At 42.9% G+C, this 16,455-nt stretch overlaps 1 protein-coding gene across 1 annotated transcript in view; it reads right to left on the reverse strand.

Annotated features, from left to right (window-relative positions):
• LOC146062267 (cell adhesion molecule CEACAM5-like) overlaps window positions 1-14,610 on the reverse strand; it is a 46,550-nt gene extending 31,940 nt beyond the window's left edge. Inside the window, exons 1-3 of the mRNA XM_083174531.1 lie at window positions 14,584-14,610; window positions 2,711-2,793; window positions 462-815 (exon numbers count right to left, since the gene is read on the reverse strand). Of these exons, the coding sequence (XP_083030657.1) occupies window positions 462-815; window positions 2,711-2,762 (406 nt within the window). The 5' untranslated portion in view covers window positions 2,763-2,793; window positions 14,584-14,610. The remainder of the gene's footprint in view (window positions 1-461; window positions 816-2,710; window positions 2,794-14,583) is intronic.
• Window positions 14,611-16,455: the final 1,845 nt, after the last annotated feature.

The raw sequence follows: 16,455 nt of genomic DNA on the forward strand, positions 1-16,455 counted from the left end.
GTTTGTCTATAGGGACATAACTCCCAGAGGCAACGGAGTTGCCTGCCTCCGGGCTTCAAGCTCTGCAGGGGTACCTGCATGTACAGCAGCACCTGTGTGAATCACAGCAGGATCCATGACCACTACTCCACTCCAGTGGAGCTCTGCAGTGCACTTGCTGCTGTTGCATAGTTAAATGGTTCTATCCCAGGAACCCTGCTAACACCTGTTATAGGGGACAGAACCTCAAATACACACACCATATTACTTTTGCCTTTTTTTGTTTTTGAAGGCAGGGGTCACCAAACTCCAACTTTGCTCTGGGCGGCTGGGATGAACTCACGCATGTTTGTCTACTTATCTCCTGCATATCCCAGCAGGTGTTGGCACCATATGGTAGCAGGAAATGGATTACAATAAATTGAAAAATTTCAGGGCTTTGAAATTTGAATTTTTTAGAACTGTTTGGGGATAATACTTACGGTAGACAGTAAGTTCCACTGTTCCATCAATTATAGCATCAGGTAAAGTTAACTGTACTGTATATGATCCACTGTAATTCATTGCCAGATTGGATATAACTAGTGATCCATCGTTTTGTAAAGCCTCTCTCCCAGTATACTGTGAGCCAAGTGTTGGTAAGAACTCAGATTCAGGGGTATGCGTTAGAATGACATCTTTGTCATTTGTGCCAGAACCTCTGTACCAGTTAACGTTATAGAGTGTCTCTTTAATACTGACATGAAATGTAACATTTCCTCCTACAGTTGGTCTCAGTGGTATCTTGGTGATGGGTATTTGGCACAAGCTCTGCTGCACCTGAATACACAAGAAAACTCAAGAGAGAAGACAATACAGTTATTTCTAACAATTATCATAGACATAGACCAATTATCATATACCTATTACTGTATTTCATATTTTGCTGAAACTCAGTGACTTGTTGTTCTTTACCCAAAAATTATACAGGAAGTTAAAAAAATGTCCCTCCACAGTGATTGTGTTTGAAACACATGGGCCGGTTAGATGGGCCAAGTGGTTATTTGCCTACAAATGCTCCCGCAGAGAATGATGATAAGTAATTTGACAGCATAATTGCTTTTTAATACTTTGTTTACATGAAATGAAAGAGGACTGCTTGTGCTGCAGGGTCTCTGGCAGCTCTGCAATTCCCTGCTGGCTTTGTCCCTCTCTCGCCTCCAGTTGCTGCGGTGAAGAGTTCTGCAGCTGGAGACAGCGCTTACTGGGGATGGACTTTTTAAACTCCCTGTATTTATATTATGATAAGATCAATAAGCAGTAAATTCATTACTAGTATTAACCCTTTGAGTGCCAACATCTCTGTGAAGGATGCGCAAAAATATCTGCGAAAGATGGCATCTCTGTGAAAGATGTGCAAAATATTCGCTAAAAATGCCAGCGTCACTCACATTTGTTATATGAATTCAAATAAAATGTTGTCTAAAAAAAGATTATATTTCCAATAAACGGTAAACATTACAGGTCATTATGATGAATAAAAATGTTTGCTTGGCAAATTTCACACCAATTTTGACAAATTCACTTGGCACTCAAAGGGTTAATAGCAATATCCATAAGAATATGACTCTAAAGGTGGCCATACACATGCAGATTTATCTTCAGATCTGGCTGGTTGGAACAAAAACATGTTTATGGATGAGAGCAAATGACAGCTGACCATTTGCTTGGAAATGCTGGAGAACTGACAAACTGTCACTCATCCTTAACCATGTTTTTGTTCCAACCAGCCAGATCTGAAGATAAATCTTACTAGTGTATGGGCACCTATAGGGTGACATTTAATAGGAAAGTGAGAGATTTGGTAAGAAATCTCCAGGTTTTTTTTAAAGCGACAATCATTTACACTGCAAAACCAGTTTGATTTGCAGTGTAAATGATTGCCGCTTTAAAAAAAACCTGTAGATTTCTTACCAAATCTCTCAGTTTCTGAATCTCTCATCCTATTAAATTTCAGCCATGGTTTTCATGGCAGTGTACATTATTACATAGATGTATTATTATCAACTCAGGGATATTCTCACTAATAAAGAATAAACAATTGGCTAAAATGTTTTATAAATTATAACATCTGTTACTGTAACTCAGATTTGTTAAGCATTTTGTTGTATCTGCCCATGCCACAAACCTGTACTTTCTCACTTGTTTATTAATAAAATTGCTTACATTGATTATTAATATCATTGATTAAAAGGGGTGACCATTTACATCCAGTTTATAAAATTGATAGTTATACAAGAATTTAAATGGTCTCAAAAAGGGGTCACAGTTACACTTCTGGCCTGTCAAAAATGTGTCATCTTATAGTTAGGTGATGTTGCCCATAGCAACAATTTTTAGGACGCAATCTATAATTTTCTAGGATGCAATCAAGACTGATTGGTTGATATGGGCAACATCACCTCTTTTCACTTTTAGAAGCTTTAGTAAATTTGCCCAAACACCCCAAATAAACAGAAACACCCCAATAAAACATTTTTGTCCCAAAACTAGGAAATTCCTACTGAGCATCCTCCACTTCTAACGGGTCCCGCTGATTTCCATTAAAAACATATGCTCTCACGAAGATGCTTTTATTTTCACTTTCCAAAAAGCAGATTTACATTTCGGTTCATATATCTTAGCCCAATAGTAAAAGCTATCAAAAATATAATTAAAAATGTTTTCAGGGGACATCAGCCCTGTTCCTTACCAGCCATGAAGAGTAGCCTTTGCCATCTGTTCCTGCTGGTTTTGAAAGTCATCTCAGAAAATGTTTCTTGGACAGTTTTGTGCCTTGAATGCAGATAAACAAGTTTTATATTATGACATATTATTGTGAAACAAAAAAAAATGATAGAAAGGGGAACAAATGCAGCCTCTGTCTGTATGTTCTGGGCTTATTCTGTGACGCCGCCGATTTATATAACTGTTTGTCACATACTGTACCAGCATAAGTTCTGCTTTTGTGGAGAAGGTATTGAGAAATAAGGATGAGGAAACCACCTAGCTTACAGCTGTGAATTAATGTACAAAATTAAATGTGGATATGGTAAATGGTTCCATAATAGCTTAAAAAATTAAAGTTCCTACTAAGGGCGGTATTCTATTTGCCCCAATAAAAAATCCTCTATTTTCCTAATATTTTCCAATTTTTAAAATTAATCTATCCAATTAAGATCACCCAATAAAAAGTTCTCCTGAAAACCGACTGAGGCAGGTGAAGCAAAGTCCCCAATAAGTCCGGCATGCACTGGCTTATCAGGGATAATTGGATAGCCACAGTAAGCCAATTACCTGTGTTCAGCACCACCCAAACCAGTTCATATTTATTTACAGTTTCTTATATAGCGCAACATATTCTGTTGCGCTTTACAATTGGAAACAACAGTGATTAAACAAACTGGATAGATACAAACCGTCATGGAGACAGGAGGGCCCTGCTCGCAAGCTTACAATCTATAGGGATAATAGGAGGGATACATAAGGATAGAATTCCATAGCATTCCAGTCCCATCAGATTACTAGACGGTCCTGATGGGATGCAATTAGATATGAAAGCTACTGGAGGTTGTGTGGGGGTCCTGAATATGATAAGATAGCCTGAAGAGGTGAGTTTTCAGGGAACGCTAGAAATTTTGGAGGCTAGAGGAGAGTCTTAGTGTGTGTGGAAGGGCATTCCATAAGGTGGATGCTGCCCGACAAAAATCCTGCAAGTGTAAGTGGGAGCGAGTAATGAGTGTGGATGAGAGACGCAGATCTTGTGCAGAGCGGAGAGGTCGGGTGGGGATATATTTTGAGATAAGCGAAGAGATATAAGTCGGTGTAGTCAGAGTAGAAGTATTTTATATTGAATGCAGTGATATACAGGCAACCAATAGAGGGACTGGCAGAGCGGATCAGCAGACGATGAGCGTCTTGTTCTTACATGGTAGGTGTTTATTTCTGAAGGTGCATTCATTTTTTCCATCTCTTTTGTTTCATTACAATGTGAATCTCAGATATACTGTGATTTGTGCGGGTGGCAGGTCCCATGAATGTAATACCTGTGGCAATGGTGTTTAATGTCCCCATTTATCAACTCATTTTAATACCAGTGCCATATAGGTTAATATCACTGCAATACTAATGAATGGGATAGACATAAGGATATCCTTACAAAAAATATAAGGATCAAATAGGATTTTGTCACATTCTATGTATCTATGAGAATATGTCGCTGGTTTTCAGCATTAGTTACATCTCTGGTGGGCACCCAACAATCCAGGAAGGCTTTGATGAAGCCAGAAAGGTAGCGCTGGGTCACTATACCGTCATCTATAGATAAGTGGTAAATTTAGCTTACTGCAGTTTGTTGAATAGTGAAAATAGGACAAACCCCTTTATCAACTGCTAAAGGGTATGATTGATAAATGGGGCCCTACATTTCTGATGGTGGCTGGGAAGTGAATTTTCCGTGTACACCACTGCTCCTTTAACACAGAAAAAATATGCTAACCATCGCCCACAAACATGTCTAGATATACTATATTTAAGGCACCATTGTTTGCCATTTTCTGACTTAAGAAATAATAACATCCCACAAAACATAAAAACATGGGCGATCTGGCCCAAACCTTGTTCTGCGTATAGGAGGATAAAAGGTGCAGGTCATTATGGGGCCCAAATACACCAACTGGTCACTGGACTCAAGAAGCAGTGTGTAACTGATTCATATCATTGCGAAAGGCGCATTGGCATTCCTATGTGTGCGAACAGTGTCTAAGTGTCACTCTAATTAAATGTATTTTGATCTGTTTAGCTTTAACTCGTTGCGTATCTATAATTGATTGTCTGAGTAGTCTGGTGGTGTCAGACTCATCCGTCCCGACTCGCAGTCGGGACACAGGCTTATTAGCCAAGCACTGTGGCTCTCTCTCTCTCTTGGGAGGCAGAACCTCCACCTTGCAAGAAGAAATCAACCCACCTGGCCAACGGCCCCTCTGGCATTTGCCAGAAGTGCCAGAAGGCCAGTCCAGCCCTGGTTTTTCACATTTTAAGAACAAATTTGTACTGCAATCAGATCTGAATAAGGGCCTCTGACAGAAGCCAGGTACTTTATGTAAGCTTACAGTGCAGCACCTAGCTCTTGTTACTAAGCATGAGCTCACATTTCGGTGCGCACATTGAGTGTTGAGGGTGCACAGGCACCCCCTATTGCTGTGCATACCCTTATGAACACCTCCCTGCCGCTAGCAACCACCAATACCTTTTACCAGACTTTTGCTTTTTAGAACTGTATTAAAAGAAGTGCCCATCATTCAATTATATGTGTTTTCATTGATAATTGTACTAGACAACTGTCATATCACTACATACCTGCATCATCCATATTATGTTTCTGACTTTATTTGCATGTTACACAGAGTAATTAGAAGATTAAAACTGTAATAGGCAGGAGATTATGGTGTGGCTGAGAGATGTTTTATATTGTAGCGAGTGCCAATAGATGATGGTAGACACGACTGATTGGTGGAGTTAGACACATCCAGTGGGTGGTGTTACACATGCCCATTAGGTGGTGCTAGGCATACCCCCTTGACGGTGCACCCCCTAATAAAATGTGCTGCGCACGCCTATGGGCTAGCACCTACGGCACCCTCCCTTTGACACCACTGGGGCATGTGCTGAGATTGACATACACCCATTTGTGTGAATTTGCACAAATTTCAATTATAAAAGTAAAAGATGCGCCTGTCAATCAACCTAATAAACAGCTGTTTCAGATTGGCAGTTCTTATGGTGGGTTCTGCTACCACTAAAATATGACAAGAATATAGAAGAATACTTGAGCACTGGATCAATGGATCAGGCGTGGTGCTCTAACACCTGCAGTTACTTAACCCTTAACTGGGTTCTTCTGAGTTTGATCCTCAAACTCAGGTGTATGGACACTAGTCCTTTTCTCAGACAGCAGCTCCCCAATGTAGATGCCTGTTCCCAAGGGCAACACAAATGGCAATCTGGAACAAAGGAACAGAGGGGGCACCTATGGTGTAGTACCGTTTTTAATGATTTAAAAAGCATATGAACAATTCATAAAATCATAGGGATAAGGCATCCGTACCAAACAATTTGTCAGATGTGGACTTAATACCACATGGCTCAACATAAAACCCGCTGGCACAACAGCATCCAAAGACAACCCGCCGTCAGATGATGGTAAACAGACTCACGGAACCTCAGATTTGGCGCACCGCAATGTCCAACACTGTCAGGCGCAGCTCTGGTCCCGGCGGCTTCTCCTTTGCCCAGTCAGTGGGGATCGTGGCCAGAGTGATGTTAGACGATCCCCACTGACCGGGGCAAAGTAGAAGCCGACGGTATATGAATAAAGGATCACATATCTTAATAGGAGTCTCCTATTTATTTGAAAATTGGACGAAAGAACTGTTCTGTTTAAATTCTGACAAGAATACCAGTGGAATGGACTAATTGTGAATTGGCTAGGTGGTACTCACTATAGCGCACTCCGATAACCCCCATTTGTATCTTTGTACACCCCTGGCTCTCACTAACAGGAGAACCCTATCGGAGGAGCTGCTGTCTTTCCAGGATTAGCGCACTACGGAGGTTAACCCATTTTATATATATATATGTATATATATATATATATATATACATATATATACACATACATACATACATACATACATACATACATACATACCACATGAAAAGCCTGTGTTTGTCCCTCTGCACCTTACTCTGTAGGAGACCTCACAGTCCCAGTGCTGCTCCTGATTAAAAACCCTCCCATGACTAGGCTGCTGCTGTTCTCCATGGGCCTGAGAAGCATGTAATGAGCTCCACCAATCAGAGCTCAGCACAAACGTCTTAGCCTCTGCCCTATGGTGCAAAGTGTCATGGGACTTAGTCAACTCCCAGTAATGCACTGCACACTTGTGCAATCAGTGTGCCTTGGCTCCCGATGCTCAGCATCATTAACATTGTCACATTGGCAGATAGGTAAAGCTGCAGCACTACCCCACTCCCATGGACAAAACCTTTAGCTAATTTTTTTTTTTAATACATGCCAACCACAGGGGGCCCCTAGCTAGAGGGGGGCCCAGGAGTACTGACCAAGTTGTGCACCCATTATAATCCGGCCCTGACGATACCATATGGTATAATAAAATGGAATAAATCATTGCAAAAATAATACATGTAACAAATGTAAATGTAAATGTATTTCGAATACAGAGTGCATTCTAGACAAAAAAAATGAGAAAAATATATTGTCCTACCACTAAACGGATTCCACAACTGCACAAAATTCTGATAATGTATTAAAAGAAGGTTGCCAGCACACTTACTTTCAGTATCCCAGATATTTAACTCCAACCACCATTGGTAGATTTCTATTTATTCACATGAGACATGTGCCTGTGGGAGGCACTTACTTTTTTTTTGTCATTACAACTTATTTTTTTATATTTTATTTTGAAAATGACAGGAGTGGAACAATGGGCAGCAAAATGTCATCTGGAAGGAAGTAGTGGGGTGAGGAAGTTGAGGCTGCTTTGGTGGTCTGGAAGCATCTATATGGCCCCCAAAATAAAGGGGTGGGCAGCTAGTAATGTGCCTGATCCCTAAATCTGCCCCTGCCCGGCTCATTGAGATCTTGTAAGTGTAATAATGCAATCCTTTATTACGCTTTTATATGAATTACTGTAGTCCATTCCCTTTAATGTGAAATAGTTAGCTGATATTGCAAGCCATCCATGTGTGAGACAGCAGCAGTGTGGTAGGGAGAAGAGCCCACAGTGCAGCACTGATAACATGGAGCTTAAACTCTACAGTGTCAGCTGCCCACTGTGTAGCACAGATGTCACGGAGCTCTGTTCTATGAGGCTGTGCTCTGTGCTCATCGTTACTGGTCTGTTTATCAACAATTTCATACTCAAAGAGGTAGTGCCCCAAAGTCACATTGTTTCATGTGATTAATAGGAGCTTATCCCTGACCCAGTTTTTGCAGTGGGTTGACCCCTTTATGAGCCCCCCTTACAGATTGTAAGTCATACGTGTACCAAGTTTGGTGTAAATTTGAGCGTGAATGGCCACGGTGTGAATTTGGCTGTTTAGAACGGCCACGGCTAAACCTACACTGACTCTGTTGACCCCCAAAGGGAGATGGCTGATTCCTTCAAATGCTAGGCTTCACCTTTAGTCGCCGCGTTTGAAGGAGCGAGTTAAGCCCGCTCCAGCTCAGGTGCAACCAGGTGCTAAGGAGTGACAAGGAATCAGCAATCCTCTAATGTTATGGTCAAAAGGAGATCTAACTACTGGGCCTGCCTGGGAAAACAATGAAGAAACTAAGAACCACAAGTGCAGTTAAAACTGCTGTATACGGGAGTGTGTAAGGCTCCCTATATTGTATATGAGAAAAAATAAAAAGATATACAGTGCAAGGGTTTGACTGAATAAATCACTAACACAATATAAACAATTAAATGCATTTATTACATATTATAACAAACATAGCCATTAAAAATGTTAGAGAATTCTCAAAAAAAAAAAGGGGAATAAAAGAATTGATAAAGAAGGGGGATTTAAACAAATAGTCTTTGCTAGCATAATCGCTCCAGTGAATAAATATTATAGCAGCAGTTCATGTGCTCCAGAATTAATTTTATAGTTACCAGAGATGGAATTTATTAATGATGTCTCCTATATTTGGAGGAGGTTGGAAGATAGTCCCGGAGATTGCCCAGCATAGGATCCGAATTTACTCATTGAGGGAAGGCAGAAATTGCAGAGAGTCCATTACCAGAAACAGACTGGAAAGACCACAGAACTGATATGACAGTAATGAGCCATTATTATGGCTCATGACAGTACCCCCCCCCCCCCCTCCCTTGAGGAGGGTTCAACAGACCCCAATATCCAGACTTTTCCTAAAAATATCAGAGCCTGGACATTGGTTGAAGGGAAGCATAAGAAACACCAGACAAAACAGTCACAAGCTGTAACAACAGCTTATGAGAGTTACTGTATTCTGGAAAATACACACATAAATACATACATACATACATTTATATATATATATATATAGATAGATAGATAGATAGATAGATAGATAAATAGATTGTAGATTTTTTATGGTTACTTAACCTTAATTTGAACGATGGTTGTCTTACATGAAGAGAGTATGTTAATATACATCTAATAATTATTTTTCATTTACTAATCATTTGGAGAGTGATAAAATGCATATGATTCTGATTGTATAATTTGTATTAGGCTGTAACTGATTTCCTGCAATGCCCAAACGTCTATATCAGGCCTCATTTTCTTTTTCATTTCTTAGCATCTTGAATATGTCTGTACTCATCTGCCCTCATTCCTCTCAGCAATGATTAGTTACTTGCACTGGCACTAATTTACATCTGTTATTCTTTACTTCATTGCTGGTTTAAATCCCATGTGGGTTATTAGCAAAAATTAGCTTAATGTTAAAATTGTTCTGAAGAATACTTACCTCATTCTTCATTTGACCTTAAGTGTTGGTCATACATGGTGAAATATAGATATAGGAGAGGTAATGCGCCCCCTAGACCGCTGCCTAATGAAGTCCTCCTGGGTTTACCACACCTACAGTACTACAGCTTTCTGAAACAAATTGGAGAATTTCATCCGGCACTGTCTTTCAAACTAGAAAGAAATTGAGAGATGGATCAATCCTCCATCGATGTCAGTCAAGCTCTCTCAGAGAACAACACTGATCTTTTATCTATTTACCTTCAGTATGTTCACATCAGAGGTCAACTGTCATGGGGGCACCCATGTCTCATGTACTCTGCGGGGGGACGCTGGGTAGCAACATACCAGCTGGGGAGGTGACACAGGGACATCATACCAAGGTCACAGCTGCGGGCAGCTCCATTTATGGTGCTGGGGAGCATGATACACATCTGGTAACTTATGCACGCAAGTACCGCAATTCCTGACTGGTTTGTGTTGACCGTTATATTGGTACTTGTTAACCGTGAACACAGTTGACCTTTAACCTGTCAACCTATTGCATGTTGCGCATATGGGGTCGACCTAATGACTGTATATACACTGTCTATGCATTGGAACCACTGCAATAGGCCTCTAAAACTTATAGAGACTGATGACTAGGGCTGCCACCTCAATCTTCATAGATTCCTGGAGATTTCCACCCCCTCATCCTAATGCGATCGCTGAAGGCTCGTGCGCTCCCGGGAAAAGTGGACGTGGCATCATAAAGTGGGTGTGGCCTATTCAAAAAGTGGGCGTGGTATCTAATACAGGCATGAATTCATATATTTATTTATGCAGAACAAGAAAGTGGGACTGGCGCTCTGATTTATGTGTACTAGTGCAGCTGCTGGTAACCCAAATGGAGGGAGGCCCCCTCCTAGTGATATGCAAGGAAAAAAGGTAAGGAAACCTGCGCTAACATCAAATGGATGGATACAATTGTGGGTATAAAAAAAGAAATTTATTGATAAAAATATACAATGAGTCTGGCAGGATGGGGGGTGATCACAGTTAATGTCACTGTGATCGGGGTAATGTCCAGAGCTCAGGGTACTACCGCTTCACCCAGTGGTGTCTGCGGTCTATTCCCCAGACTGTATGTGGATGTGGTCCCGCACAAATGTCCAAACATGCACTTCAGTTGTCCGTTGCACAGTGGAGGTGGCGTAAGGGGGGCGGAGATGGAATTCAGCACAAAAGTCTTATAGGTCTTGGCAAGTGCTGCCGTGGCACCAGGGGCTGGCGTCCCTAGCACCCCCGGTGGTGCACTGACACACTTACCTGATACCTTCCGGCTTTTAACCCTGTAGACATCCCTCGGTGTAGTTCAAACGTACGTCCCGTGTGGATGTGTGCAACATGCGGCGTTGCTGGAAATAGTTGTAGTTCCTTCCGTTTCTCTGCAAACGCCGGTGGTACACACTCCCCGGGGCCGCTGGAAAGCGGGCAGCGGGAGTGTTGTGTCGGCGGAAAGACACGCGCTCAACTCTCAGAGGAGAGGAGACTTTTGTGAGAAGTGCTGGTGCAGCTCCGACGCGTATCGACCCTCTGGGTCTTCTTCAGGAAGCGATGATGATTGTAGTTCATGGATTGGGGAGGGTATTTCACCTCTATTGGAAGTCAGGTGATGAGTGCTTGGCGGCCATGATGGTTGAGGGCGAAGTGCCCATACAGTATTTTGCGCAGTTGTTTTGGATGAAGGGGGGATATTTGCGGGTGGGAGCATGTGTGGTGATGACTGTTTCACCTAATAAGGATAGCATGTTGGTGTGGTTACTGGTTTATTAATAACGCTAGTGATCCTACTCACAGGAGCTGGTGAGTATGTGAATGGTAGCGGACAGCAACCCTGACGGTCTAGACGTGATAGGAGTAGGATCACTAGCGTTATTAATAAACCAGTAACCACACCAACATGCTATCCTTATTAGGTGAAACAGTCATCACCACACATGCTCCCACCCGCAAATATCCCCCCTTCATCCAAAACAACTGCGCAAAATACTGTATGGGCACTTCGCCCTCAACCATCATGGCCGCCAAGCACTCGTCACCTGACTTCCAATAGAGGTGAAATACCCTCCCCAATCCATGAACTACAATCATCATCGCTTCCTGAAGAAGACCCAGAGGGTCGATACGCGTCGGAGCTGCACCAGCACTTCTCACAAAAGTCTCCTCTCCTCTGAGAGTTGAGCGCGTGTCTTTCCGCCGACACAACACTCCCGCTGCCCGCTTTCCAGCGGCCCCGGGGAGTGTGTACCACCGGCGTTTGCAGAGACACGGAAGGAACTACAACTATTTCCAGCAACGCCGCATGTTGCACACATCCACACGGGACGTACGTTTGAACTACACCGAGGGATGTCTACAGGGTTAAAAGCCGGAAGGTATCAGGTAAGTGTGTCAGTGCACCACCGGGGGTGCTAGGGACGCCAGCCCCTGGTGCCACGGCAGCACTTGCCAAGACCTATAAGACTTTTGTGCTGAATTCCATCTCCGCCCCCCTTACGCCACCTCCACTGTGCAACGGACAACTGAAGTGCATGTTTGGACATTTGTGCGGGACCACATCCACATACAATCTGGGGAATAGACCGCAGACACCACTGGGTGAAGCGGTAGTACCCTGAGCTCTGGACATTACCCCGATCACAGTGACGTTAACTGTGATCACCCCCCATCCTGCCAGACTCATTGTATATTTTTATCAATAAATTTCTTTTTTTATACCCACAATTGTATCCATCCATTTGATGTTAGCGCAGGTTTCCTTACCTTTTTTCCTTGCATATATATATATATATATATATATATATATATATACCTATACAAACATATATACAGATGGAGCAGGGCTTATTATTGCTGGCGGAGCGCCAGGACCGTGTCCCTGGCGATCCGCCAGCAATCTGGCGCTCTGGCTGAATGAGACGCTCGTGCGTCTCCCACGCACGAGCGTCTCAATAGCCGGGCGGCGAGGCGGCGCGGCGGGTGCAGTCCTGCCCGTCTCCAGCTTCAGGGAGACGGGCAGGGCTGCGGGGGCTGCGGGGGGGCGGTGTGGACCGGCGGGGACCCGGGGAAGCCGGCGGGGACCCGGGCAAAAGCTCCGTCGGAACGGGACGCGCGTGCACCTCGTGCACGCGCGTCCCCTTCCGACATACAGATGGCGCGGGGCGGGGGATGGCGGGTGGCGAGTCCTCCGCCATCCCCAGCAAAGACAAGCCCTGCGCTATCTGTACACACACATATATATATATATATATATATATATATGTATGTATATATATATATATTCTTCGTATAGCTGGCACTCTCATATCATCATAGTCAGAGTTGCTGGGGTGCCATTCCATAGAGGGCCAAATGGTAGGTCCAATAGTAATATGCAAGTTGTATTGGAGACACTCACCAGTCTTATAGCAGAGTCACATAAGTTTTAATCAAGCAGCATGGCAATCACAGAGGGTCTATGTGATTGCCATGCTGCCTGATTAAAACTTATGTGACTCTGATATAAGACTGGTGAGTGTCTCCAATACAACTTGTATATATATATATATATATATATATATATATATATATATATATATATATATATATATATATATATATATTGCTTAACTTTATTTACCTAATATGGACTGGCTGGCTGGGCAGGGCAGTGCTGGGGCCTGGGCAGCTGGCAGCGGCAGGAGGAGCAGTGTTGGGCAGGAGCAGCAGCAGAGAGGAGGCCGTCCAGGATGCCTGCAGAGTCGCAGGCCAGCCAGTCCAGATCTGATGTAGGTGGCGGCGCCGCGCAGCTCACAGTCTGTCTCACACAGACAAGTGGCTGGCAGGCGGCAGCGCAGCAGTGAGCGGAGGCCGGCTGGGAGTCTGGGACACGTGCACTGCACATGATCACCAGACCAGCGGTGGGCGGACCTGAAGGACAAAAACTAACGAGATGATGACATCTTCATCTCACGAGTGCATCTGTCAGGCTGCGGAGGCAGGCCTGGCAGGTGCAGCAGCGCAACAGATGGCCCTGGACACTGGGGAGAGGCAATGGAGGGCTGGAGTGTTTTTTAGACACCCGGATTCCGGGAGAATCCCAGAATCCGGGAGACTGGAAGACCTCCTGGAGGGTTTCCAACAAAAACGAGAGAATCCCAGAAATCTGGGAGAGATGGTAACCTCTTCTGTTTGTCGACAAAACTGCTACTACATTACTGAAAGGTTTGCTGTGGTGCCAATGTTATGATATTTAAATGATTGTTTAAACACTGCCAATTAGGGAATGGTGTGAATGATGCCTTGAGAGATTGATTAGTATATAGAATTTTGTAATGTTTCATTTATTATTGAAAAATATGACAATATGAAAAAAGGTATTCACCTAACTTGCTAAATTCTCTGTGACCTGGTTATTGTCTCCCTATTTTCTGGTGATAGAATTTACAGGCAAGTATGGTAATTTATACCAGTGATGGTGGTAGAAAAATTTCCTTTTTTCTGGAAAACAACAGTGCTATTACTGGCATTAAATGAACGTGTACAGTAAAGGTCGATCAGCAGGATCTCACATCCAGACATGCAGAATATGTGGTGGTGTCTATAGAAACAGCAGACAAAGCAGTGTCTTATGTTAACAAAGTGGCTGTGGTAAAATGAGCTGTCCAAGTCACCACAGTCTGCGGCTGGCTAGCTGTATGGCAAAGACACAAACAGCCCATGGAAATACAAAAAAAGATAAACAAGTGCTGTAGAGGTAACCAAGAGTGACACATCTGGGGATTTTTATCAATTACTAGTTAAAAGCCTGTCAAAATAAAGGCAAAGGGGCAGATGTATTAAGCCTGGCGAAGAGATAAACTGGAGATAAAGTGGAGAAAAAGTGGAAGGAGATAATGCACCAGCCAATCAGCAGTGTTTAATATTGGACAGTTGGAAGTTGATTGGCTGGTGCGTTATCTCCTTCCACTTTTTCTCCACTTTATCTCCAGTTTATCTCTTCGCCAGGCTTAATACATCTGCCCCTTAATCCCTATCTGCTCCTACCTCTGTATTCGCAGCACCCTCTGTCTATATCCAGGAAGTGTGAAACATATAATTTTGGTTTCATATGAGTAATTTGGTCTGTCAGGTGGTCTCTAGTGGTCATTGGTGGTACTTCACCTAAAAAAGATAAGGATTTTGGGCCAGATGTATCAGGTTTCAAAAAGTGCAAAGAGTGATAACATGGAGAGTGATAAACAGCCAGCCAATCAGATTCTGATCATCTGCCATGTTACAGGCTGGGTTTGAAAAATGACAGGTAGGAGCTGACTGGCTGGTTGTTTTTCACTCTTCACTTTATCATTTTTGAAGCTTCATACATCTGGCCTTTTATATGTAATGACTGGAAACTAGTACGTAGCTCCCAACATCAGAACAATTTTTGGTGTGTGGCCTAGCAGCACGAGTGTGACCTATTCCTGTGAGGCCACACCCCATTTTCACCGCTAATACTAATAATTGTAAATTGTTACCTTCACCATACCTCCCAACATTCGCTGAATGGATATTGGGACTCACGTGGCCTCACAGCATGCAGTCCTGAAAAGGGGTGTGGCCTTGAACAACAAGTTTGTAGTGTTTCTTATGGCCCCAGCACCTCTGTCTGCAAGGATTAGGTGCAGAGCAACTAATACTAGACAGCCCAAGGGGGCAGGATGATAATACTTTGAGCTATGATTGTCTCTCTGCAGCCATCTTGATTTTTAAAGATGTTACTATGTGAGAGCCTATTATAGTGAACAGCATTATTGTGCTGATATAGCAATGATGGAAAAGAACCACTGCTGCCCTATACCCGCTGCCAAGAAAAATAAAAAAAAATTTCGCTAAATATACTGTATTTACAAGAGGTGTAAATTAAAACATATCATTTATAAAAAATTAACTTGAAATAAAAACCACATCTTATAATAATGGCATAGTTCCAGTGTCCGCTCCTATTTTGACAACAATATAAATATAAATAATTAAAAGGAATTTCTGCGCTCTACCCCTATATAAATGATGAATGGAGAGAAAAGCTTATTTCTCAAAAAGCTTTTTATTGGTGCAAAAAACAACAAGGTGATATAAACTGATCAGTATCAGATATATACAGTGAATTGAAAAAGCACATATATAGGGATTGAAGGTTGGAATGTCTGTGTCACAATGCTGTGACCCTTGATAGTTAATTCTGAACAGTAAGGGCTGGCCTATCCCGGCAGTCTGCTGAGGGTATCCCCTGGGGCTCTCTAACTACGTCACTTATGATGGTATGCTAGATGGGACGGTAGTTAGTCTGCCGGAATGGGGTTCAGTCAGTTGGTCGGGCGGTCAGGAACATGCTGATCAGTGTGGGGGGGGGGGATGAATTGGGCTATTCACCCCCCCCACTGATCAGCATGTTCCTGACCGCCCCGACCAACTGACTGAACCCCATTCCGGCAGACTAACTACCGTCCCATCTAGCATACCATCATAAGTGACGTAGTTAGAGAGCCCCAGGGGATACCCTCAGCAGACTGCCGGGATAGGCCAGCCCTTACTGTTCAGAATTAACTATCAAGGGTCACAGCATTGTGACACAGACATTCCAACCTTCAATCCCTATATATGTGCTTTTTCAATTCACTTTATATATCTGATACTGATCAGTTTATATCACCTTGTTGTTTTTTGCACCAATAAAAAGCTTTTTGAGAAATAAGCTTTTCTCTCCATTCATCATTTATATAGGGGTAGAGCGCAGAAATTCCTCTAATTATTTTCTACCTCTGCAGATTGATCTTCTGCACTCTTCTAGCAGCTAACCCTGCACATTTGCACTTAGTGCGCAGTCTCACAAACAACCTTTATCTTGACCCGTCTAAAGATCAAGTGAACTGCAGCAAA

This window comes from Crinia signifera, chromosome 1, assembly GCF_055691185.1.
Source record: "Crinia signifera chromosome 1, ASM5569118v1, whole genome shotgun sequence".
NCBI lineage: Eukaryota > Metazoa > Chordata > Amphibia > Anura > Myobatrachidae > Crinia > Crinia signifera.